This window comes from Rhinolophus ferrumequinum, chromosome 13, assembly GCF_004115265.2.
Source record: "Rhinolophus ferrumequinum isolate MPI-CBG mRhiFer1 chromosome 13, mRhiFer1_v1.p, whole genome shotgun sequence".
Taxonomy (NCBI): domain Eukaryota; kingdom Metazoa; phylum Chordata; class Mammalia; order Chiroptera; family Rhinolophidae; genus Rhinolophus; species Rhinolophus ferrumequinum.
This window is the reverse complement of record NC_046296.1, coordinates 46,714,255-46,740,398: the sequence shown is the minus strand read 5'-3', so window position 1 is coordinate 46,740,398 and position 26,144 is coordinate 46,714,255. Positions and strand designations below refer to the sequence as shown.

At 41.0% G+C, this 26,144-nt stretch overlaps 1 protein-coding gene across 2 annotated transcripts in view; it reads left to right on the top strand.

Moving 5' to 3' along the window:
- CRIM1 (cysteine rich transmembrane BMP regulator 1) overlaps positions 1–26,144 on the top strand; it is a 182,464-nt gene that overhangs the window by 54,911 nt on the left and 101,409 nt on the right. For both annotated transcript variants that reach the window (XM_033124311.1, XM_033124312.1), the window contains exon 3: positions 25,140–25,382. In XM_033124311.1, coding sequence (XP_032980202.1) covers positions 25,140–25,382 — 243 coding nt within the window. The remainder of the gene's footprint in view (positions 1–25,139; positions 25,383–26,144) is intronic.

Below are 26,144 nucleotides of genomic sequence, written 5' to 3'. Positions count from 1 at the left end.
GTGTGAGAAAGAGTTTTGTGTGATGGGGGACTAAAATGTTTAGTGTGGCTGTAGTGTCATGAGTGAGGGGTAGGGAGAACAGCAGGAGAGGAAGTCGGAAAGATAGGGAGGGACTCATACAGATTATAAGGTAAGGAGTTTGGGTTTCATTCTAAGTGTAATTGGATTCCGTTAAAAGGTTTTAAGCTTCAGATGGAGTTGATAGGATGCCCTTTTTAAGATCAACTTTGGCTGCTCTGTGGAAAATGTAGCAAGAAGCTAGAGTCGACCCTGTGGGGGAATTTGATAGAGGAGTCTGAAGGGCAATGAGCAGGATAAGTGGCCAGACAAGGGTGTTGACATAGGGGTTGGAGAACAGGGAGTGGGTTCTTTGTCTCATTGGAGGTTCAGTTCAGAAAGTCCTAAACTAATTGGATTTGGGAGTCAGGTTAGAAAATGGACTCCAGGCTGACCCCAGGCTTCTGGCTTCAGCAGGTGGTACCATTTTCTGAGGTGGGGAAAACTGGGCAAAAACTGGGCAGAGCCTGAATTACCCTTTGACATGCATTAAAAGTGCATCAAGGAAGAGGTTATTTTGAATCCTCCTATAGTGATGATATTTTGAAATTAAGTTATTACAATGTTTTATTGTCTGGAACACGTGAGCCAAGTCCTAGAGCTTCCAGTATGGCGGCTCTTGGTTGCAGTTCCTCAGCTTGGTGTTCTGCTGTCTGATCTCCTCTTCTACAGGCAGTGTTTCTCTCTGACCTTTGGCAAATGCTTCTGCTTCTTCCCCAGGCATGTCAACAAACTCCCTACCCCAATTTGCTTAGCCTCCCTTTAAAATTGTTCGCAGTTCCTTTCTGTTAAGTTTTTGACAACATGCATCCACGGTCTGGGGCGTGACAGTTCTCCCACTAGAATCCCAGGGGGATCCAAGGCCACCTGAGGGAAATGCACAAACATGTGTGTCGTTTCTCAGGTGCACTCCTCAGCTCGCTGGGAATCCCCGTTACTGTTTGAATCATTCTCCCCATCCCCTGTGCTTGAATGTGGTAGGACTTGGGTATACTTTCTGTGGCTGGGAGCTTATACCATATTTTACTCTCCTGTGTGTACCTGCCTGTATTCCCTAAGGCAGAGACAGTACTTGGCACCTAGGGGGAAATGAATGCCTGATGACTGAACAGATGACGGGTTAAAATTTAATTATAAAACATCACTCATGATATACTAAAAAAATTGGACTTTATCTTGTCGTCATTATAGGCTTGTAAATAGAGGCATTACGATAGAATGTTCTGGTTCCTTGATTGCAAGCAGTTAATAAAGAGATACTATAAACAGATGGTTGTCGGGAAGTATCCTTAAGTATAAAACGCATTCAGAATTTGGAATTGCTTCGGGGTCATGATCATGAATATTAATTATCATTGGCCTAATAAGGAGAGACATATGTAATTATTGGAGATTTCCAGCTGATCGATAACAAGACGTTAACTCATACTACAGTACTCGGTAGTCCTCTGGAAGGAATAGACATAGTAGGTTTAGTAGTTTTTGACCTGTCATTTGATTTTGCTTATGCCTCATTTCCTTTCAGTTTACCCTTTTGGCCCTGATCACATTTCTTTTCGCTATCATTGCTGCCAATTTTTCAAATACAAAGACAAAATCATACTTGCTGTATGCACTTGGAAGAAACCTTGGCACAGATCCTCCAGAAACCAGAGAGAAATTATTAGCAATATCCAGACCAGTAGTTGACTGGCTTAGATTCTTCCTCCCATGGCCATTCCTGATTAATGGGAGAATCTGTTCTGTAGTTGAAAAGCCTCTTTCCTGAGCCCAGTCTCTCCTGGCTTCAGAGCGTGACCAGCTGCACGGCTGAAGCCATTGCCAGGTCTCTGCTTCTGATTCTATCCTCAGCGTGTCAAATGTGGTGGACAGGGAACGAGGAGGTAGTAAGAGCATCCCAATCAATGATGACATTTGAACTGATAACAAAGACACAGTACCCTCTAATCAGAAGCCCTTCCCTCACCTGGGACACTGTATCCCCTTCAGAAGTAGGCTGTTCTCCTCTATGTAGATGTTGCAGTTCTTCCTTTGCTCTTTTGTTCTTGACTTCTCTCCAGCCCACTTAGCTCCTATGTCTATGGTGATTAATTTGCTCTGTATCTTTTCCTGACATCCTTTTCTTCACCCAGCTTCTCTTTTCCCTACCTCTTCTCATTTGTTTGCTTTCCATCTCCCTCTGGCTTTGCATTGTCCCCCTTCACACTGACATAGCCTGTATGTTGGCCTATTTCCAGCAACATTAATGCACCTTGACTTTTTACCAACCTAAAGTATATACCGATTTTAACAAAGCTAATACAGTTTGTGGCAGCATTGGTAACCTGAAATAGTAAAATACTCTTTTAGCAGATCATATATTTAACTCTCTCTGTTATCTTGTTTCCTTATTCTGGACTCCATCTATTTTATTTCACAGATCTATTATCTGGGTGTTTGGAGTTTAGGATCCTTATACGGTCTTCCAAAGTAAAGAACTATCTCTACTGTATTTATGATATCTTAAAAAACAGTAATATGAAGATCCAGAATAAATCCATGACAGATCTTGCGCCAGCTTAAGATGCTTCCAATTTTCTTGGAGAGACAGGCATGAAAACAGTTCACTAGGATAAAAAGTATGATGAAATAAGTAATTTCATATTTTAGAGGTTGTTTCAAGAGTTTTCAAGAGTGATGAGAAATAAGCGACATTCTGGCTGGGAATCGGGTAATTTTCCTTCCCAGGGAAGGTGGCATTTTATTTAAACCTTAAAGGATGGACAGACAGGATTTGAGTAGATAGCGGAGCACAAAGAGCCCTCCAAACCAAGGAGACCATGGCGGGGTGAAGTGTCCCATGTGTGCGGGGTTGGAGGCGTGCAGAGCTGGAGGCTCGGAGTGGTGGGCCACGTTGCACGGAGATAGGTACTGAGTCCACGTTGTAAACGGTTGTGGCGAAAAGAACAAGAGTAGGTAAGAGCTGTAGCCTGAGGGTAATATAAGATTTAAAGAAGAGTGTTTTTCACTGTTTAGAATGTGAGCGTGTTTATAAACAGAAGGGAACAAGCCAGCTGAGAAGGAGAAATTCAAAGCACACAGCAAGACGACAAGGCCCCAGATGGAACAACAGACTCTCTTTTGAGTCCTAATTTCTAGGCTTTTCATGCCATATCCTTGTTCTGCCATATCCTGAGGTCTCCATGGATTTGTGACCTCCGGCAAGTCATTTAACCTCTTGAAGTCTTCCTTGCCTTATTTATCTGTTAAAACACGATCCTGGACTTGTGTCAGAGGCCACTCACGGTGTGACCACTCTTTAAAGCTCGATTCAAAGTCAGGCTCTGTCCTTTCTCTCTCCTCTCCTCCCTGCACTTCCCTTCCGCTCTCCTGCTGTAATTATTAACCTGATTTATCCTGACACCATCCCTGTGGTAAAGATAAGTGGATGTTGCTAATTCAACACTATCATATTTAAAGGAATTGTCTAACGATTCAGTAAAGAAGCTGAGTGGTTTATAATCTTCATGTCCAACAGGAGGGTACCCTGAAGTTTAAAACTCCAGTTCTGGTCACACATACGGTTCTTTACTATTAGAACAGCGTGGTGATTTTGTTGAGATAGGACGTAGTGTCTCTTTGCAACATTAAAACGTGGTGATTTTGTTGAGATAGGACGTAGTGTCCCTTTGCAACATTAAAACGTGGTGATTTTGTTGAGATAGGACGTAGTGTCTCTTTGCAACATTAAAACGTACCTATGTTGTAGTCAGTGTCATTCATAGCTTTGTCCTTTTGATTTACACCTTTCGTCGCTTTGGAAAATTGCGGTTGAAGTCAGGATGAGCACATGGTTTAGGAAAAACTGCAGCTCCTTGAAGTACTCGTGTTAATATTTATGGTCTCTTATTTGCATTATTAACAAGTGTACATTTTCGTGCCACTTGACATTGGTGCACTCGCATCGCAGAATAGGTAGCTTTGATGGAGGCAACTTGTTAAGGCTGCACCCAGGCCATTCATATTCCATGTTCTTGGTACACATACCTTATTTATCATGATGAAGAAACCGAATGCACTGATTTTAAGGAGGTCTCGTGACAGGGAGCTATCTCTCTTAATATTACTCTTTTTATTCCTGAAGCTTATGTTAGAATATGAGCATGAAGTTTCATTTTATTTTTCACTGGAGCCAATTATTATTTAAAGATGAGATACGCATGAGTAAATAAATCAGAGAAAGACTTTTGGAAATACTCTGACACGGGTGCTCTGTGCAGCACATCTAAAATACGTGGGATGTAGTCGTATACAGTGGTCCTACTCTGTGGTGAGATTAAGAAATGATGGCAGCTGAGAACATATTTTTAATTTATACCAAATTGATGGCATTGAAGCCCAGTGAGGTGATTGATCTGTTTGTCCTACCGACCCTGCAACTTTAAAATCCCATTCAGTTCTCTGCTTATGTTAACATTCACTTCCGACTTTTATTTCCTCTTGGTCTTATTGTTTTCCCCATCTTGTGTTTGTTTGAAGCCCTTAACTCACATATTTATTCTCTCTCCAACTTCCTGCCCTCTTTCTTCAGTCCGTATCTTGTTTCTCAGGGCCTTCCATGGCTAAACGTTTCTCTCTTGCCCACCAGAAAACCGTCCTTAGTTTGATTTATTTGTTTAAAACAAGTCTCTTATTTCTGTGAATAGGACTATCATGTAATACTAGCTAGACATTTCTAGCACGCTTACCATGTACCAGATGTCACCAGGCATTTTTATAAAGATGATTTGATTTAATAATCACAAGAACCCCATGAAGTAAGTTAAAGGGGTAAAGTATAAACCCTCGTCCAGGGTTACACAGCCAGGTAGAGGTGGAGCCAAGATTGGAACCATGGTGGTCCCATTCCGGACCCTATGTTCTTAATCAGTTATTACTTTTTGTCTCAGCTAGCTATTCAGTCCATCAAAATTAAGTAATTACCAGTGATCATGGCGCCATGCTAGACGCATAGATACTAGAACTGTAGCAAAGAGCCCTTTCCCTGCGTACTGGATGCTAAGTGTCATTTGAGAGGCATGTGCAGGTACTTCCAGATACCTCTGCATGCCGGTGACTGTTCAGAAGTCCGGGAAAGTCGTCACCTTCATGGCGCTGAGATTGAGGGATACTTAAAAGTTTACCAGCTAGGAAAGAAAGAAGGCATAAGACATGAGATGTGCGAGATCATGGGTGCGTCGTTGTACCTGGAGCATGCACGAGTCCCTACAATAGTGGAGAAAAAGGAGGCAGGTGGTGACATTGTGTCATGGGATTGGTAGAGCCCAGATAGCAAGGACTTCAGAGTGCCGTGGTTCAGATTTGGGCTTTATTCTTCAGTCATTAGGAAGCGCTTGCGACCATCCATGTTTCCCTTCTCGAATCCCTTCCGCCCTGCCAGTGTTGCCTCATTCCACGGAAGGCACTGGAGATCCTGGGAGCTCCATGGTGTCTCACATCAGTAGCTGAGAGCTCTGCGTGATCAGCTTAGAGGACGTTTTATTTGACCTAGCCTTGTAAAAACTTGTGTTCTCATAGAATGTTTTGATCCTAGGTCTCTGCATAACTACTATTAATCCAGAGCTGTAAACAGAAATTTAATTTCAGTGCTTATATTCTATTAGTCATTTTTTCTGATCTTACACGATGGAGATAGGGGACACAGTTGCTGTTTTTTTGTTTGTTTTTTCCCCACTCTACCCCCATTCTTTCTTTTCCACTTCCGTCAAAAAATAATCGGAAGGTATTAACAGTTCAATCAGATTGTGAGTATATTTCCCTGTTACTCTGGAAAAGGGAATTACCAACTGGCAAAAAAAAAAGGAGAATCAAATGTAGTAAGTTATACCTCACATTGAGTGTTCTTAGGTGGGGACCATTTCAAACAAATTTAAAATTTATAAGATGGTCTTTTATTACGGTTGTTACATTGGAAGCCCATGTACTTGTCCTAGTGAGGCTACCCTTGCACGAAGGATGAACGTTTTTAATTTCCTCCTTTCCTTCCCTTCATTTCCTTTCCCTCCTCCCTCCCTTTCTCCCTCCTTTTCATTTTTATTTTAGTTGCCTGGAGTGTTTGTAGCACTTTTCTTTTGAATGCCTTTGGTAATGGCAAATTTTCATTTTGAAGTTGGATTTTATTTTGGGAAATAGCCAAAAGGCACATGGAGTCACGTCTGATTAATAAAATAGGTGAGCACTTTAGGGAGTTCTATTTTTGCTGAAACATAACCTAGAACTATTAGGCACTGAGACTGATTTTATTGTATATCTCATGAACTGTCTTTAAAGAAAATGTCAAAAAGAGCATTGAAGTATTGAGAAGTGGAAGAATTGGAGTAACTATAAACTTCCTAAGGTGACTTTGGAGAACAACATAACTTAAATGTATGTGCAAGTCCAATTATTTTGTTTCTTAGACTTTGTCCTTTTATTTACTGCCATATCTTATACTTAAGATATAGTTAATATTTTTTAATTTAATATTTTTTAATTCTAAACTTAAGGATACTTTAATAACTCTGTTTATAATTTGAACTGTAGTTGGTGTGTGACTATCTGTGTGGTGATATGCCTGTACTAGTTACTAGAGGTTCCAGTAAATAGAAGGTGGCTGGGTAAACCTTTTTCCCAGGCATAATTGAACGGTTGTAAGTGCCATTTCAAATTCTGAATAGCCAAAGGATTGTTGGATTCTGGTAACTCAACAGTTTGAGAAGCTTTGCTCACAGTAACTACCAGAGTTTATGCTGTACAAATTATTGCACTATTTTCCTCTCCTCCAGTTCACCCTTAGTGTAAGTAGTAGTTTACTCATGTGGAAAGGGGTAAGCTCTGCTCCAGAGGCTATTATGATACTAAAGATTTGGTTTGTCAGTGGCATTACATACGATGTGATACCTGAGGTAAAAAAATTTTGAATAATGGGGTATAAGTCAGCTTCACGAATTAAATTATCTCCTGCCCCTTCCCTACTTCTTCCCTCCAAATTTAATGATGCCAGTTTTATTCTGCGGTTTTCTCACTGCAACCCCCTAAGTGCTCCATTTAGTGCTTTGGAAGTGGTTGTTCTCGCCAGGATCTGTCCTGTTGCTGCTGAATTAAAGATGGGTCTGGGGCCAACATTTGTTCTCTGGATTCTCGCCTGTTGTCTTTCCTTGTCACATTTTCTCAGCTGCCTCAGACTCAAGGACTAGTTACAGAAATACTGCAATGCATTACCCAATCGAAGCCCTTTTTACTTCCTTTCAGAGGAGCTTTTCAGCATATCAATAGTATATGTAATGGAAACAATCTTTAGAGTGGTGGGTCAGAAAGGACTTAACTTCCATGTAGGAGTGTTCCACAACTTTGACTGTGGGATCTCTTAGTTGTGTAAATCAGAGATACTTGCATACTTCAGAATTCATTTCAGTGCACTACAGCCCTTTAAAAATTACAAACAAATGGAGGTGGTTTGTTTCCAGAACTGATTTGGAGAAATTCCTTGTACTTTTTAAGGTAACTAGTGTCATACGGGGAGGGGGCGCCTTACGCCAGGGGCAGCCAGGACTCACAGAATCACATGCCCACTTAAGGCTTCTGATAGAGCATGTTTTTAACTCTTCAAAATAATTATCATGCTGGATCTGGAGACCTTTGAAAAGTCCATAAAGTTAATTATACCTTGAGACACACCCTCTGCTCAACTGCTTCAGCACTGTATCAATTTTGCAGGGTTTCTTTGTTAAAATCAATGTGGTCGAAGTGCAGCATTATAGCACTAATACGCAGCTCACTGTGCACAGACATTTCTAAAGCAAGATAAAAATTACACACTTATTAGAGTGTCCAGGCCTTTTGCTGTTGTTGTATAGCTAAGACAGGGAGGCTTTGTGAACTTGGTACATTTTTGCTTACATTGGGTTGGTGCTACCTGACTACCTTGCTAAGTTTTCTTTCTTCTTTCTTTCTTTTTCTTTTTTTTTTTTTTTTAAAGTCCTTTGCCCTTGTAGCATTTGATTCTTTGACTTTGACTTTGCGTTGTTGATTTGGTTCCATGATTTATAAAAAGATCCTGGAACAATTTGTAACTATTTTAAGGTCAGCAACTAATGATAATCAAAGTTAACAAGAGCTGCTTACTTGTCTGCCAGGTATTAGTGTAAGCTCTTAACATGTGTTACTTAAATCTCTTAACAAGCCAATGAGGTGGAGACGTTTATTATCCTAATTTTACAGATGAGGAAGCTGAGGCCAGGAGAATTTGCACAGATTCATATGCTAGTAGTAAAGAGTAGAACTAGATAGGTGGTAGGTAGGTAGGTAAGTAGATAGAGACAGGCAAATAGGCAGGAAGAGTTAGAGACACCAAGAGTAATAAGGGGATATTAGTGAGAGATGTAATAGTTAATTGGCTGCATGCTATCATCTCAGCATTATGTTGGGCAGTAGGGAAACGAAGTACAAGACCCAAATCTTGAAATGCCAACATGTAAATATAAGTAAGTAATGATGCAATGTGAACATTTAATAAAATTGATATATGTGCAAAGTCGGTAAAAATGGATTAGAGGAAGGAATCCAACTTGTGGGGGAGACAGAGGTAAAGGCCCATGTCACAGAGAAGATGACTTTTGCTTGAAAATGATCAGAATGCTCTTTGAGATCAGGGATTATGTATTTTCAACTTTGTGTCTCCAAATCCCTGGCAAAGTGCCCAGGATGTAATAAATGCTCAATGAATGTTGGATGGGTCGATGGTGACTGGCTGGCCGGCTGGGCGAGTGTGGGCAAAGAGCATTGGAAGGGATGACCACCCCAGACTGAAAGCACAGAGGCAGGGAATGGCGTGGTGGGCTCTTCAGCAGTAGGACTGTGGGTGTGTCATGGGGAAGTGGGGTGTATGGGAATGTGACTGGTGTACTCCATCACATATCACTCTTACGTGGACCACATCCTCTGCTAGCATCCTCTGCTCCAAACTTCCTCACCACACCTGCTTTACATCCTATGTTAAGGCCTTGATAAAAATGACACTTCCTCCATGAAGCTTTCTCAACAGCTGCCATGCACAGTACTCTCTGTTCTCTAAAGGCACCATCCTTTTTGTCCCTACCACTCAGTTGCCACTAAATAACGTCCTGCCTTGGGGCACGTCTTTGATGACTGTCAATGTGTTGTGTTGCTATATTCCATTTTCTGTATTGTTCTCTGCTTCTTGGAGGGGAAAGAGCCTTAGGAATCAATCACCTTCTAACCTTCCCATTGACAGAGGAGGAAATAGAAGTCCAAAAGATGAAAAGAATTGTACAGGATCACATAGAAGTTAGTGACAGGCTCAGGAGCGAGTCCCTGACAGAGCCTGATTATGCTGGCTGGTGCTCTGCTCTTTCTTCCAAATTCAGTAGTGAGCTTGTAGAACTGGGAAACCATGTGTCACACTTCCTGTGGGCTGCGGAGTTGTGCAGAAACATTTGTAGAAGAAAAGAATGACTACCACTTGGTTCTCTGACTAATGCAGAGATGATGTGGTTTCCACTTTACAAAATGGCATTGAAGGGATGAAACACACAGACAGTAAGATCTCAGCCATCAGGTAGGCTTGTTCAGAAAGTGTCAGAAGAGCAATTGCTGGGCAGTTTTCCTGTTTAAAACTAGGAATAGTGTTAAAGGTGGCTGTTTGATTCATTACTTAAAACTCACTTGAACAACTCAATCAGCTTTATATATTTCTGGCAGTCTAAGCTTAAGTTGCTTCTTTTTAAATTGTGATTGGAAGTCAGTCTAAGTAATTTTCCAACGTAAAAAAAAAAATCATTTTCTTAATAATTTTTACTTCACGGTGACATAACGAAGGGTGGAAATTAGATCCCACAGTGTCCTTGGAATTGCTAAGTGAGAAATCCTTCTCTGACTCAAAAGGGGGCTTTCTGGAGACCCAGTCTTTTATTTCCCCAACATTCTCATCAGAGGCTCAGATGAGGTGGAGCCTTCGGAATGCATTGTTACGTGGGCAGTGGGTGAAAGAGGTAGGTATGTGGTTATTACTAAATACGAGCAACCACGACTGATGCAAAATTCGTTTCACAGAAATCCACACAGTAGACCCGTGCGACTCATTGATTTAACATTCATGAATTCAATTATTCATGAAACAGTGACCCAGAAGATCTGTGACTTGTAGTAATTTGTAATATGAATCAGGTGTGCTGCGAAGTACCAGTGCAGGAGCAAATCACTTAGCTGGTGACAAGCCAACTGCCCAGTTGTTCTTAGCTCATTATCACATATGTAGGAAGTCATGAACTGGTGAAAACTTTTTTCTCTATAAAAGAAATCCAGCTCCTAGGGCTGGTGATAAGAGTGAAGAGGAGTAAAGAGGTCCTGGAAGTAATGGTTCTTGAACAGAAAACAGAAATCTGGGACAAATTAAAAAGCCGGTGTGCTGTATTTGGCAGTAGATTGAATCTCTGAAATACATGACACAAAAATGAGGAAGAGGGATTCCTAGAAATACCTCTATGATTGTACTGGCCAACATGTAAAGTTGCACTTTCTGGGCAACTGTAATATATGGCATGATACACCAATTAGAGAGTTTGCAAAGACTTGGGAAATTCTCTTGTGGAAATCCTTAGTCTACTATATTTCCAGCTTTTTTTTTTTTTAATAGGATGTGCACTAATGATACGGTGACTGAATAGCCCTCTTAAATTATACCATTAATCTTGCAGATCAGTTGAGATGTCTCAGACCTCTTGTTTAAAGCTTTAAGATCAGGTAAAATTCCTAGCATATATCAGCCGCCGCTTACATCAAACACTGTCTATGCTTTTTAAAAGAGTTTCTGGCTCATCAGATCACTTACCTTCCTAGGAAGACATCGTCTTGAATAGGGAGGGCAATGAAACGGTGGTGTCTCCAAGTAGAACAAGAAATTGAGACAATAGTCACCCTAGATTGTGAAGTTTTGAGACAGCACAGTAAGTCAAGAAGTAAGGATGGTTTCTTGATCTGTTGTTAAAAAATACTTAGCATAGAAATTCACATACAGCCAGCCTATAAGCTCCCAGTATCACTAAAGAACAGCTGTGGGATTACCTTTCCCCCTTGTGCGTATCCAGCCCTCTCCCCTATTAGGCTCCCTTACCCCTTCCAACACAAGTTTTTATACTTGCTTTCCTAACATGGACAAAGCCTAGTACTGACGTGAACCCTGAATTTTAAAAAGCGGCTTTCCAATGGGTGAGGATAGCTGTGCCTTCACAACAGGAGAACATGAAGAAGGAAGAAGAAGGCTGGCTCTCTCCTCATTTGCTAGACAAGGGATCCACAGTGCTCTGACAAGACTGCACAGGCAGGAGCGTCGTCTCAGTTCAGGACAGGGTCTAAATTTCAGAGGTTACGCATATCAATAAAATTTCAGCCATCACTAGGTGCAGATGTCCAGATAAATCAAATCCACCATAAAAATCAAGGAGAAGAGCAAAGAAGCTTAAACTGTGAGGAAGCATTGGCAGTATGAAGGGATTGTTCAGAGGTACAGGCTACACCAAGCCAAGGCCCTGGAAGCAGACACTTGGCTTCCACGTGAGGCTTTCCATCATCTTTAATGCTGAAAGACCCTGTTTGGTATGACCAGCTCCTCTCGTCTTGGAGTTTCCACTTTTCTATGGCTGGGTTTCCTCTTCTGAATGGACTAGGAGCAATGCCATCTTCTACTTCCTGGGGATTAAGTTGTTAACAGAGAAACTCTGTGGTGTGAGGCCCGAGGGTGTTCCGCATGGAGCTGTCTCCTTCGGGGTCCCCAGGCCCACGGTCCTTGGTGTGCGCACACAGGGTCCCTGTAGTCGATCGTGGCAGGCCTGCCGTCCTGCCCATTCCCCGTATGTGTGTTCTCCAAGTCTCAGAGGGCAAGGCTTTGCCTGGGTGAGTGTGTAGCCTATCAGCACCTGGGTGGTGGACAGCACCACAGCCACCCTAAGACCAGAGATTGCTCTTCTGACCTTTCTTAGTCACTCCACTTAGAGTGGGTTACTTTGGGTTGGGTTTGGTGTCTCTGTTCAGCTGATTTCATGAGAAAGGAGCTTTGTGATCAAATTTTTAAGCTGAAATCTAAGCAATTTTAACTATTATGAGAGAGGTGAATAACTCTCAGGAAAAGATGCAGACCGCAGACCAAAGGATGAGGACATTGGGATGCTAACTGCGTGGCTTGGTGGAACCAGTGTAGGATTCTGTTCCGTAGGAGACCTGGCTTCTGGCCCTGCCTCCACGTTCATTAGGTGAGTGACCCTTGGGCAAGACATTTGGCTTCTCTAGGCCACCGTTTTCTCTAGTTGTATCTCAGAGAATTTCTGACGAAGAAAACTGTTCTTTTTTGACAAGTCAGTCCTATAAATACACCCATTCTCACACTTAGGCAAGAGCAAGTATATCAATTCCTCTACTCGCTTGTAATTTTCAAATCTCCAATCCATTTTTTTCACACCTTAATTGTCGGAAGGATTAGACTAATTTGTTGAAAATTTTGAGTTATAGAACATTTCAAAAGAAGTCCAGGCTGTCTGCTTAAAGTTCATAAGTATGGAAAAATCTAGGCTCACTGATGGCTAAGGGTTTTATATATACACATGTTCAATTAAAGTGTACAACTTATCACAGTGTCTCATACTTGGTCTTGGATTATTAAATATTTGTGAAGTTTCTAAATGAATAAGAATTTTCCTGGTACTTTTAACATATTGATGTAGGGTGTTTGGTAAGAAGCACATATAGTGCTTATTTAAGTGTTTCTGAAATGATTCTTCATACTGCTTTTTTAATTTTCATTTTTCAAAGGGCAGTATACTTCTATTGTTTATATAGTTTATTTACTTAGGAAATTTATTTAAAGATTTTTTTTGTTGTCCATATGTCTATGCGTCCATTCCCTTCTTCTACCATAGATACAAAATTTTAATTGGTGATACAGTCACCCAGCATAAAAACTACATTTCCTAGAACCCTTTGCAGGTAAACGTGGCCATGTGACTAAGTCCTACCCATAAGAAGGGAGCAGAAACAATAGTGTAACTTTTCACATTATGCCCTTTAGATTTGTGCCCTTCTCTTCCCACTGGTTGGAATACTATATGGACAAGAGCTACACAGTACATATTAAGTCGCAAAAAAAAAATAAAAGGAACTTAAATCTAGCAACTTTGTGCAGCCTGGTCCCCATAATACCTGTCAAGTTGAATTTCATGACGCTCTTTTTCCAAATTACCACAAATTCCCAATTATTGCAGTACAAATTTGTGATAATTTGTTCCTCAGAAACTATTGTGTCCCCTTTAATTCATCTGGTTAGACTTATTTATGGAATGACTATGTCCTTCGTTGTATTTGAAACTATTTGGAAATAAACACCATCCCTGAAATACGGGAGCAGCCCCAACACTAAGCAGTGTTCATTTTTGGCAGCAACCCTACTTCTCCTTGCCACCCAGCATATGGGTCTGAACAATCTGCCTGTTCTCTTCATGAGCTGCACTTAAATTTTATCTCACGCCTGAGATGGTGGCTCCATATGGGTTGCTGTTTGATGTAGAAGAGGGTGAGATTGGCTGGGATCACTGTTGTTCAGGTCCATCAGGTGTATCCAGCATGGCACTGTCCTCTTATGCCCGGAGTCAGCTCTGGTGCCTCTCTAAAGAGACGTACAGAGACAGGGAGAAGCAGCTTTGCCTGGGGAGCAGAGATGGTAGTAGAGCTTACAGGAGACTAAAATATTCAAACAGCTATGGTTTAAAGCAGCGGTTCTCTAGCATGGTGCATGGACAGTAGCATCAGTCAGTAACTGTGAAGTTGTTAGAAATGCACATCTGGAAGCCCCAGCCCAGCTCAACTAAATCAGCAACCCTGGAGGAGAGGTTCAGCAGTCTTAAAAAGTCCTCCAGCACGCTCAAGTGAGAGCCAGTGTTCTAAAGAGTATTGGAAAGCCTGGGAGTGGAATGGAGTTACAGTATTCCTGATGGGAATACTGGCTGGGTCCTGAAAAACTTTGGTTGGAGGGAAAGGACCAGCTGGAGAATGAGGTGAGGAAGTCTTCTGTTGAGAGAGAGGAGTGAAAATGAGCCGGGATTAACATGATACCCTGAGAGGGGTCTAAATATTGTATGTCCTGTGTTTGTTTGGTACCAGGAGCCGCTCTGGCCTCCTGCTTCTGCTTCAGGCATAGCATCAGCCGGATGTGCCGAAGCACCTTTCTGTCACCCCCCACACAAACTGTGATTCTTAAATCACTGGTATTTTTGAAGTGGGACAGAAGCTAAAACCCATGTAGGCTGTGAGGACTAGGCAGGGCTCTTTCGCCACCTACCTCTCAGCTCGGCAGGCTGAACCCCACCTTGTCCTGGAGGAAAGTTTTGAGCCAGGAGCCAAGCCCTTTGATGGCTAGGAAGGCAAAAAAAAAAATTTCCATGTAAGGGCTACCAAGAATGTAAGTGCCTATTTAATTAATTATTTTTTGAAATGCCTTTTCCATTTTGGTAGTTGAAGTTTGAAAAATGTTTGGAGTACTATAATTATCATTTCTGGGGAAAAAATACACATTGCAGTATTTTTGTTTTTGCTGCAGGTCAAGTTGTAGTTCAGGATGGAAAGTAAACACATCCCTTTGCTCAGCTGCAGCTCACATATTTGTAGTCTCCGGGTGCCCTCTTGGCGGTGGTGGTTGACGAGAGTTTGCGCCGTGGGTACACAAAGAGTACAAAGAAGGCATAGAAACCTGGGGCCCTTTCAGGGGCTTGGCCCAGGGCAAGGCTGATTAGGAAGTTAGTGCTGGAGCTGAAGAAACGGTCAGAAGGGTGGAGAGGCCTCAGAGAAAGAGTCCTGAGAAGGGAATGAGGCTGTTCTGAGAGGGGCTGCCCACCAGAAGTGGTGGGCAATGAAGAAGCACTTTTTCACCAGGGAAGGCCTTAACCGGATAGGTAGGAAAGCCAGGAGGCCTTTGTTTGTTTGGGGAGGCACTCCTTACCATTATATGCCATCTTGTTAATGTGATAACTTTGTAAGCAGGGCCCATCAACACATCTTGAATGCAAAAAGAGCTGGGGAAGAATCTCCAGGGAAAACTCCCTGCATAAGGCAGCTTCCTTCCTTCTCTCTGGAAAGAGCAAAGACTGTTCTCTCAAAAAGTAGTGTTCGTTTTTTTAAGGAATTAATCAAGAAAGCAGTAGAAGCTGACAGAGAAACAGTACTTGTAAACTTTTGGCATGCTAAGATGACTATTTTGTATGGGGATATATATCGTGTGTGTGTGTGTGTTTCCCAGTCAACTTCACCTTTATCAACAATAGCAAACATTTAATTATCACATCTGGGTTCTAGGTATTATATTGGGCAGTAGGTTTAAAACAAAATTGGAGGGAGAGTCTAAGACTGCCCTGTATGTGTGTACGTTTGTATGTATGTATATGTGTGTGTGTGTGTGTGTGTATGCATATTATATGTGCATGCATATAAAATATATGAAATATTCTTTTATTTTTATAATGTAATATTTCATATATAAATATCAAATATTTATGTAATATCAAAGAATGTATATACTTTTAATCTCCAAAACAGTCTTGTAGAGTAAATATTTTTATGCCCTGTGTAAAATGAGTGTATGAGTATTCTTAGGTCTGACTCAAAGCCTCAACTTCTAGTAACTAATGCTAGTGATGATCATGAATCTGTTGGACACTTAGATGCATGTGTATCAGCCATAGGGCACCTGCAATATATATTATTTCACTTAACTCTTATAACAACCCTGAGGAAACTGACACAGAGAGGTCAAGAAACTTGCCAAAGATCACACAGCTAGTTGTAAAAAACCCAAGATTTTATCATAGTTCTTTCTGGCTCCTAAACTTTTATAGTAAACCAGTAGCTATACTGAATCCCATTGGAAAAAAAAAAAAAAGATGAAAAACTAGCCAAAAAGTAACCTCTGTTAAATGGCTAGTAAGTGGTACAAATGACTAGTTTATCTCCACTAAAACAGAAATAAAAAAGAAGGAAGAGAAAGAAACAAATAAATGGACAAGCTGTTTTTTAAAAAAATCTGCTTCTATATTTTTATCCATATGGATTTTCTTCAGCACATACAAACCCTCCTGAGAACTACTAGTTGAACAGTTCAGTAGGGGCTCTTCTTTTTTGGGGACCGCTATCCTCAGCAGAGACCCAGCAGTGCAGTGTTTTATCATCTCTCTCCCTGTCCTTTATTCATGCTGTTCCACAACCTCTCCTTATTCTTGATGTTTCGTGTCAGTCACTTAAGTATAGTCACTTTCAGGAACCTCAGAAGACCTCAGATCAACACATAATATTCTTTGGTGTCCTTCTAAAGACTTTTGACTTAAAGACCACCTCTGGGACTGAAGAATCTATTTGACAATATTACCGACAGTACCTTTGGTTTACTGTTCTTTGTTGTTTAAAATCAGATTAAGATCCTACTGAAACTCGACAGCACTAACAAACACTGGAGTTTTAGGAGAAAAGAATTGACTTCTCCTTTAATTCAGAAACCACTGGTTGGTCTTCCTCAGGGGCCTAGGAGTCCCTGGAACCCGATTGCTTAGGAAGGGCTTGAACTTCTGGCTGGAGCATATGCATAGAACACATCCCCAAGTGCCAGCCCCTCATTCTGCAGATGAGGAACACCAGACCCTTCATTCTCACCTCTTTAAAATCTGACATATGTTTTCAAATCACTGTTGTCATTACACAAAGGAAGAACCAAGTTGCAGCACCCCTTCCTCCGGGAGGAAAACTTGAAGTGTGGAAAGTGACCCACCCAGAGGAACAGAGCCACTCAGCAAAAGAGAGGCTTTGTTTGTGTTGTACAATGGATGTTGCCTTCCGTTTAAACACCACCCTGGGGAGTTCTTCATTTCTAGTGTTTATGCCTTTATGACATTTTCAAGCCGTTGTGAAGATTTCCCTTAAGCTGTTGCTGCACTGGCTATACAAATTTCGTTCAAGTTTTCCTCATTAGTCATTTGTCCCATTCTCTAATAATTTTCCTTTTTTGCGAGCTTGTGTTTATGGCAAAAAAAAAAGCAGGGGCAGGTATTCAGAGAAGGCTTATTGGGTGAAAATCATATTTTTGAAATTAATATTCAGTTCTTTGTACATTTATCCAGACTATCCTTCGGCCTTATTTTATTGCCAGATTTTAAAACAGTGTTCCATTTTGAAAATTTGTTACTGTGTATGAATATATAAATGTAATTATTTGAATGGCAAATCCCTCTGGGAGTAAATTGAGCACATGTTCTGGGTGGGAATTAACAGATAATAAAATAAAATGTCTCTGGCTCAAAATTCTAATAAATTTTTGTAAACTGTGATTTGAAATTCAGTAGGATGCATACACACATCTTCGGAATCTGGTTTTCCCACTCCCTCTTTCCTCTACCCCAGCACGTACCACCAGAGGTGGATCCCATAAGCCTCTCTCAGCACTTTCCACTCCTCCCAGGAAGCTCTGACCTTGTCCAAGAAGGTTCCAGAGAACCTGTTGATTCAGGTTTCCTAAGAATTAAAGCAGCTTCCACTCCTCTGGGAGTATGGAGTATTGGGGGTGGGAGGGCAGCTAGAACAGTGAATCAACCTTGGCTGCACGTTGGAGTCATCTGAGGGACTTTTAAAAATACTGATGCTGGGGTCCCACTTCCAGTAATTCTGATTTAATGAGTTTTGGGGTGAACTCTGGATTTTTAAAGCTCTCCAGGGGACTCCAATGTGCTGCCAGGGTTGGGAATCATTATTCTAGCACTGTGGTTCGCAAATCGTCACGTGCATGAGAATCTCTTGGGGCGGGGGGACTTGTTCAAACAGATTATTGGGCATCACCCCAGAGTTTCTGCAGAGGTCTGACTGATGTGGAGCCTTAGAATTTGCGTTTCTAGCAAGTGCCCAGGATATGCTCATGTGCTGGTCCGTGGCCCACTGTTTGAGAACCACCACTCTGGATCAATTTGTCTCAAACAAAGTGTGACACCCACCTGAGAGTCTTGCTAAAATGCAGGTTCTGATGCGGTAGGTCTGGCACCTGGGTCCAAGCCTCTGCAGCTGTAACAAGCTCCCAGGTGATGCCGATGCTGGGGGCACAGGGGCCACCCTTTGGTAGCAGAGCTCTAATCTAAAGCACCATTTTCAACCCAATTCAATACCATCCTGCGTAGAAAAGATGTATGGTCTGGGAGATCCCTAGCGGTGTGATGGGGCTCAGCATACAGCGTGGACCACTTGCTGGTAGGCAGAAAGCCGGAGGCTCAGTGCTGCTTTGGCATTTGGCCAGCTGCCGTTCGAACGTCCTCTTGGCGAAGCTCAGTTGTCAATAGAGAATTTCACTGTACAGATTCCCACTTTGCTTGGAGGAGTAACGCAGTGATTCACAGCCCTATTCACGCAGTAAAATCACCCAGGGAGCGACTGAGCCAAATGTTAATTCCCCGGCTCCTCCCCCAGAAATTCTGATTTAATTGATTTAAGGTGGGATCCAGACAGTGGTATTCTTAAAATCTTTGTAAATGATTCTAATGCACAGCCAGTGTTGAAAACCACTAAACTGTCACGTTGTAGTCTTACAGATCATTTAATTTTTTTTCTTTATATTTGGCTAATTTGTATTCTAGTATGATGCAAACTAACTTTATTAGGTAATTGAAAACAATTTAATATAGTATCTTTAACAAACCACCAAAAAAGGCTCTGTGTAGATTCCATCACTGTTAAATCCTAAAATCTGAGTAGAAGAAAGTGCTGGGAAAGTACAGCTGCTGTTTCTGAACGAGCTGAAATATGAAATATTTCTGGGACTGTATCAACAAGCCTAATTTTTCCCCTCGGGGTTATGATTGTGTGGAACAAGTCCTCACTGCGAAGCTTGCCAAAAAAGGTTATGATAAAATCGTGGAATGTGAATGAAAAGAATTCACAGTGTAATTTTAAAGGAGTCAGTCTCTAAATTTAAAAACAGAGGGATGACATATGCCTTGCATGTGTAATAGAAGTTTTTCAGAACAAAGTAATCCTGGGGACAAGAAGGCTCCTCCCCTTATCATGTGATGTCTTCAAGCCCAGGGAGCAAATGAGATGGGGAGGGTGGCCGACCCAAGAGAGAGGAGGACACACCCAAGACCCTGAACCTCTTTATCTTTGCAAATGAATGTTTCATTCTACATGTGAACAAAAGTGCAGCCATGCAAACACCTGGAAAGCCGACTAGAAAAGTTGATGTTTCTTTTGCTTTCAGCATTGGGAATTAGTGGGAAGATTATGGGCTTTGGAGTCTCTGCCACTTACTTTGTGACCTTAGCCAAGTTTCATAGCCTCTCTATGCCTCCTCTGCCAAGTAGAGATGTCATCTCTTCTTCACATGGGAGTGCAAAGGGGTGTGGCAACGAGTACAGGCATGATGCCTCACACATAGAAGGTACCCAATTAGGAGAGATTGTTTTCATGTCTGTAGCATGGTCATGGGAATTGAACCCTTAAAAAGAAATGCTGTCCATCAAAATATTGTCTTATGTCTGTTGGTATTTTCTACTGGTGAATTATACTAGTTTAGGTATAGTTTAGGTTTCTCTAGTTTAGGTTTCTTCTCAGTAGTCATGAGGCATATTTTTGTACTTGGAGCGTATGCTCATTTTTGCCTTAGCGCCTTTATGCTTGCTGTTCCCCGTGTCTGTGACACTCCTGCCCCCTTATTTGCATGCCTTCTCCTTTCTTTCATTCAGGTCTCTGTGTAGGTGCCATATCCTCAGAGAGACCTACCCTCCCCCACCTGGCTAATGCAACACGCCCACATTGCTGATTCTACTTCAAAGCATTAATCACCACCTGGCATTATGCTGTGCGGCTGTTTGCTCCTCTAGCTCCTCTGGAATTATAAATCCAGGAAGGCAAGGACTTTGTTTTCATTTCCCCCTCTTAAGCCCTGTGCCTGGAACCCCTGACACATGGAAGTCATTCAGTAAATATTTGTTGAGTGAATGAGTGAGAAAAGGATTGGAGAGGACTTCATAGATTGCACCTCAGCTGGTACCATATTTGTCTCCCAGGACCACCAAGTGACCCCTGTGATACCTTCCCTAGGTTGATGCCATAGCTACTCTAGGACTTCAGATTATAAAGGAGGGAGATTACCCAGAATGAGGTAGGGACAGCAGTGACAGCAGACTCTTCCCCTCTTTAGTCTGTGCTTTGCCTACTAAACTCTGTGATATCAGGTCTGATCAAATTTGGGGTCCCTGGAAATATCTATACTTGGAACTCCCAAGAATTAGAATGATCCCCTGCTCCTTGCGTGCATGTGTGAAAATTGGGATGGATTTCAGGAGAGGACTCAGTACTCAGCAGCATTGACTTCTTTGTAGTTAGTTGCCTATAAATTTTACTAGTCCATTCTTTGTTACCTGTTTTCCATTAATAAGTGTGCAGCATATCTTTTTCTTTTTTTTTTTTGAAGTGACCATTTTAAGTGCTGTTGAAAGAGGAGGAAGATTTCAGTGGCAGATGTGTGGGACTACAAAAATTAAGTTAATATAATAAGAATTTGGCAATCTAATTTTTCTCTTCTCTTTTTTTCTCTTCCTATCTAATAGTTTTTCATTTGGCTTTGGTTTTATCTAAATCCATGTTTAAGCAGAAAACTCTTGAATGCATTTGCTACCTGTAGATCATGATGGTACGTTCCCTGTTGACATACAGACCTGGAAAAGGTCTTCAACTGGCCAACATGCAGTTACACAGGCTAAAGTGATACGATTGACACAAACTTTCCATTATTATTGTAGAATCGCTTTAATACTGGGTGACCCTGTCAATATTTTAAGGGCTAACCTCTTATAGGAAGATTATTAAAATGGTGAAACCAACCTATTTTCCCTTAATTACACCTGTTTCGAGTGATAGTGTCACTTTAGTCTTGCTATATATGGGGCAGTTGTTGTTGTTGTTGTTGTTTGTAAGATTCCAGATGCAAAATAGTTGCCAGGGCAAACAGACTGAAAAACTTGTTAATTAAATTAAGTATTATATATAGATTTGTTAGACACCATAGGGAAAGAGTCAGGAAAGGCTTCTTTTCAAATGGATAAAATTAAAAATTCAGAGGTAATGTCAGAAAAGCCTTCTAAATGATGGAAAATGCATGGTGTAGCTGTAGTTTTCCCCTCGTTTTCTCCATGGAAGAGAGATGAAATAGAGACATAGATGGCTGAATGAAATTTACTGGAATACTTATTTAGGAACAGGCTGAGAAAGAAGGTATCAGAAAACAATTCCTGATGCTATGGTAATCATGGTTGGGTTTAAGTGACAGGCTGCTGACTGACAGGGGGAAGGGCAGGACGCTGAGAGAGTGAGGGTTCTGCATAAGCTATTGAAAGGTGAATAGGGGTTGGAAGGAGAGAAGAAGAACGCTAAGGAAGTTAGCAATTACAAAATAAAAAGAAAGATAGAGATCTTAGAAATCTAAAATTCTTTGAAAGCATTATTTTACAATTTGTTAAGTCAGTATAACAGGCTGGAATCTTATGCCTTCTAGTCATGAAGTGAACAACACAGCCTTGCAAGTTTAAAGTAAAAAACAGTTAGAAATACAAAGAGAAGTTACTGGTTCAGAGTGGAAGATTTTTTACAGACCCTTCTTAGAAAGTAGATAAAAAAATATATAAGTGATCTGACTGTCATAATTAAGAAGCTTGATTTAATAGATTTGTAAGTGTGTATCCAATAAACAAAGAACACGTGTTCTTTTCAAATATCAGTATATTTTAAAGTTGGCCGTAGGCCACATTTATACATACACACATGCCAAAAAAACAAAAACGCAAAAATTTAACAGAAGTAGAAATTTGTATAGCCTATATTCTCTGGCAGCAAGACAGTGAAACTATAAATTAAAAATCAAAAGGAAGCCAAAAAAAAAAAAAAACCCACAGAAATTTACTGGCATTCTTCTAAGTCGTTAAAGAGGAAATCAAAGTTGAATTATAGATTATTCAGAAATGAGTTACACTGAGAGAAATGCATATCAAAAATTAGAATGTAACCAAAGCAACATTTGGCTAAAGTATTAAAATCATAATTAAAATTATTAGCCTTTCTAAGAAAATAAAATAGAAGCAAGCTAAGTAAGCATTAATCCTAAAACACTAGAGAAAAACAAAAACAAAATAATTAGAAAGACAAACAAGGAAGAAATTAAAAAGCTTAGAATTGATGAACGTATAAACTACAAAAAAAGAAAGCTTGATCAATTCAGCCTAAAATGAATTTGAAACTCTAAATGAATTAAATAGTATTCTTACTAAAATATGTTAGTACAGATGATTCTAAAATGGTAGAACACCTGAATAATCTAACAACCAAAGAAGAAATCCATCTGTTCCCCCTTTAAAAAAAATACCAAGTTCAGATAATTTAACAGGTAAGTTTCATGAAAGCATCAAAGAATAGATAATTCCTGTGTTATTTGAAAAAGTTCATGTAACTCTGAAACTAATACTGGATGAGGCTACCACATATACACAAAGGACAGAGCAAAAGATTAATATTACTCAAGTTTATATGTTTAACAATCTTAAAATGTTACAAAGTCAAATCCGGCTGGATCTTTTGAAACAGGGTTTATTCTAAGAAAACAAGGATGGTTTAAAAATCTACTAATTGATTATATTAGTAAATTAAAGGGAAAGCCAATAATGATCATTCTGAGAAAAGTAAGAAAAGCATTTAATAAGATTCAACCCTCATTTTTAACATTCTTAAGTCCTTTCTGACAGTGGTTCAGTGTCTGTGGCAGCCTACCTTATCTCACTTTTATTACAAAGGTAGTTCTTAAGAAGTAAATAAATCTCTTAAGGCTCGAACTGCAAAACATACATGCATAGGTGACCATGTTGGGACTGTTGAAAGAAATATAAAGAGAAGAATAACTTGGAAGATCTAATATGCTGGGTTTTAATGAAAACATGTTTTATTATTGAAGCATAGGTTTGAAAAGTCTCATTATACACACCAAGTATTTTGCACAACAAGAAAGAATAGAGTAAGTTAATTACAGACCATTAGCAAGAGTAGAAATTAAGTCCTATTTGCAATTCAAGTCACAGAGCTTGTATTAATTATGAGACCATGTGTTTGTGTTAGCCAGATAAGCCAACTGAGTACACTTTACAAACTCTCTATCTCAATCAGTCCTCATATAGTCAAGAGTCAGCGTCTTCTCCTCAGCTCTTTGCTTTGTTCTCCCAACACTGATAGGGATCCAAGAGTAGAATTCTTCTTTCCTTAATTGTGTTCTCTTCTCAAAGCAGTTGCTTGGGGCTATATATGAAAATAGGATATGTGCATCTTCCATCTGCCCTGCTGGAGCCACACTGGCCCCCTTGCTCGTCCTGGGATATGCCGGGGTACATTAGCTGTGCCCTTTGCTGGATGCCCTTCTCCCAGACATATCCACAGCCCACCCCGTCACTCCTTCAAGTCTTTGTTCAAATGTCAGGTTCTCAGTGATGCTTATTCTGACCAAATTGAAGCTGCCCCTCCACTTTTTCCATGCACTCTTAATTACCCCTTGCTGTTTTTTCCCCATAGCACTTACCACCCTGTACTACCTATATAGTTTGCTGATTCATAAGGCTTATTATTTTCTGTCACCCTCCGCTGCATTATAAGCTTTTTGAGAACAGGGATCTGTGTTTCTTTTTATGTTGTATCTCAAGCCACTGGAGCAGCAGGTGTTCAATAAGTATTTTTTTAAAGAATTGACTAGAACTATGAGTATGAAGTTTCTTCTATACTATGGGTTGATTAGATAAGAAGTAGTTAGACAAGGAAGGTGGACATTGAAATGAAAGATACAGCAATTAAGGCAGAAAACAACCCAAGGAACACTTGGTTTGGGAAATGGATCTACTTTTGTAATACAAAGAGCTAAGTGAACCACAAGTAGGAGACCTGGATCCTTGCTTTAGTTTTCCTACTGACCTTAGGCAGCTCACTTGAACTCTTGGGCTTCAGGTTCTTTGTCTACAAAAGTGACTAAAATTTTTAGTTGAGAAGACTAAACTAGGTGACCTCTTGGGTCTAACCCTGCTATGTGATTCTGTGTGGGTTTTACTTCAGGGAAGACGGAGCTCATGATACTGTACCCCAATACTACACGATGCCATTTTCACCCAACATTTTTTGAACTCCCTTACTTCCCAAAGGTCATGGGGCTCTGAGGATGTGCTTTTGGTTTATATAGTCTCTTCCTCAAGGACCTATTGTTGGTGTAGGTTTCTTAAAAGCTTACGAGACTGAGGGCTCCAGAAACTAGGACTTTGCTTGATTTATTTTTAAAGTTGAGATGCAGCAATAGATCAATACATAATACTAGAGAAAGGAGAATGAGGTACGGTTGATGGATCTCTGCTAGAGATAGAAACACCAGCTGTCATTTAGGGAAATTACATGGGAATTTGGCTCATTATGCATCTTGCTAAGATTCTACCTCATAGAATCATAGAATCTCACTAAGTTCATCTCCTCAAAATTCAGAGCTTGGAGTTTGATTAGTATGTGTGTTGTCTCCAGTCCCTGGAGTGGCCGTAATTTATTTGTGGGTCTATTTTGGTGTTTAAGCATGCACTGTTTTCAAAGACCAGCCCTTGAAACTCCTTGTAAAGTCAAAGATCTCTCACGTAGCCAGTGATTGAGTCCAGTTTTCAGCTTCTCCAGGTCATGGAGGCATCTTCCCTTTGCCTTTCTTCATTTTGGTCCATGCAATGAACAGTGTTGATTGTTCAACACAAGTGAGTGGGAAGATAGAGACAGAGGCAACCTCAGCCTCACATTCTGGTGTCATGAGCAGATCTCAGGAGAGGTCTCCATGGCTGGCTAAGCTGAGCTGGAGGGGTTCCACCAGATCTCTCTTGCCCCTCTCCTCCTTGCATAGTAAACAGATCTTCGGGAGTCCTGCACTTCTGATGACAGTGCCTCACACTGCCCTTGGGCATGTGCTAAATTCTTTCTCTCTCATTTAGAAGAGAAGCCAGATTGCTCCAAGGCCCGATGTGAAGTCCAGTTCTCTCCGCGTTGTCCTGAAGATTCTGTTCTGATCGAGGGCTATGCTCCTCCTGGGGAGTGCTGCCCCTTACCCAGCCGCTGCGTGTGCGACCCTGCGGGCTGTCTGCGCAAAGTCTGCCAGCCTGGATACCTGAACATACTAGTGTCAAAAGCCTCAGGGAAGCCGGGAGAGTGCTGTGACCTGTATGAGTGCAAACCAGGTACGCACGAGCTTTGTCTGAGCATCCTTGCTCCTTTGCATTCGAGGGGAGCACGTCCTCTACAGCTACCCTGGCCTCTCCGAACATTCAAAGATGGGGTGTTCTTGTCCGTACACTGCACGCCTGCCACTTTGGCCTAATGGCAGCCTGACTATTTCTGGCCTCATCAGAGAACCAGGGTGATAATCCACTGGTACAGAAGTGCCTCCAGAGAGGGACCATGTCTTTTTCTCATTTCTTTTTTTTTTCCTTCCTTCCAAGTATGATTAATGGGGGAGGTGGGGTTAAAATTTATGGTACTGTGGCTACCTGCTTCATTCCCCTAGAGAAGGTCATAGCCCTCATTTGCAGATATATCTGTCACTTTAAAGTATTACACTTAAAAACAATCATAAAACAAAGTTATTTTTAGATACATGTATGCATCAAAATGCCAGATGGTTTATACAGAAACAATCAGCCCTAATCTTTCCACGTCTACCCCACACCATCCATCCGTTGGCTTGATAGTATGTGCTAAGTCATCTTTAACTATTTGCCACCTTTGCCACATTGGATTCCTTGTCGTGTCCCAGCTGTTTCTTTAAATGATTTCTAACATCCTCTTCTTGTGGCAGAATTTCTCGTGTGGTCTGTAGTGATTTCCTCTTTACAGGTTTCTAACCATGGGTCAGATATTCTTTTACCTGCCAGATAAATGCTTCAGGCAGAACAATCCCTTGTTCCTCTCTTGAACTGTTTTGTCAGAAATGACTCTGGCTG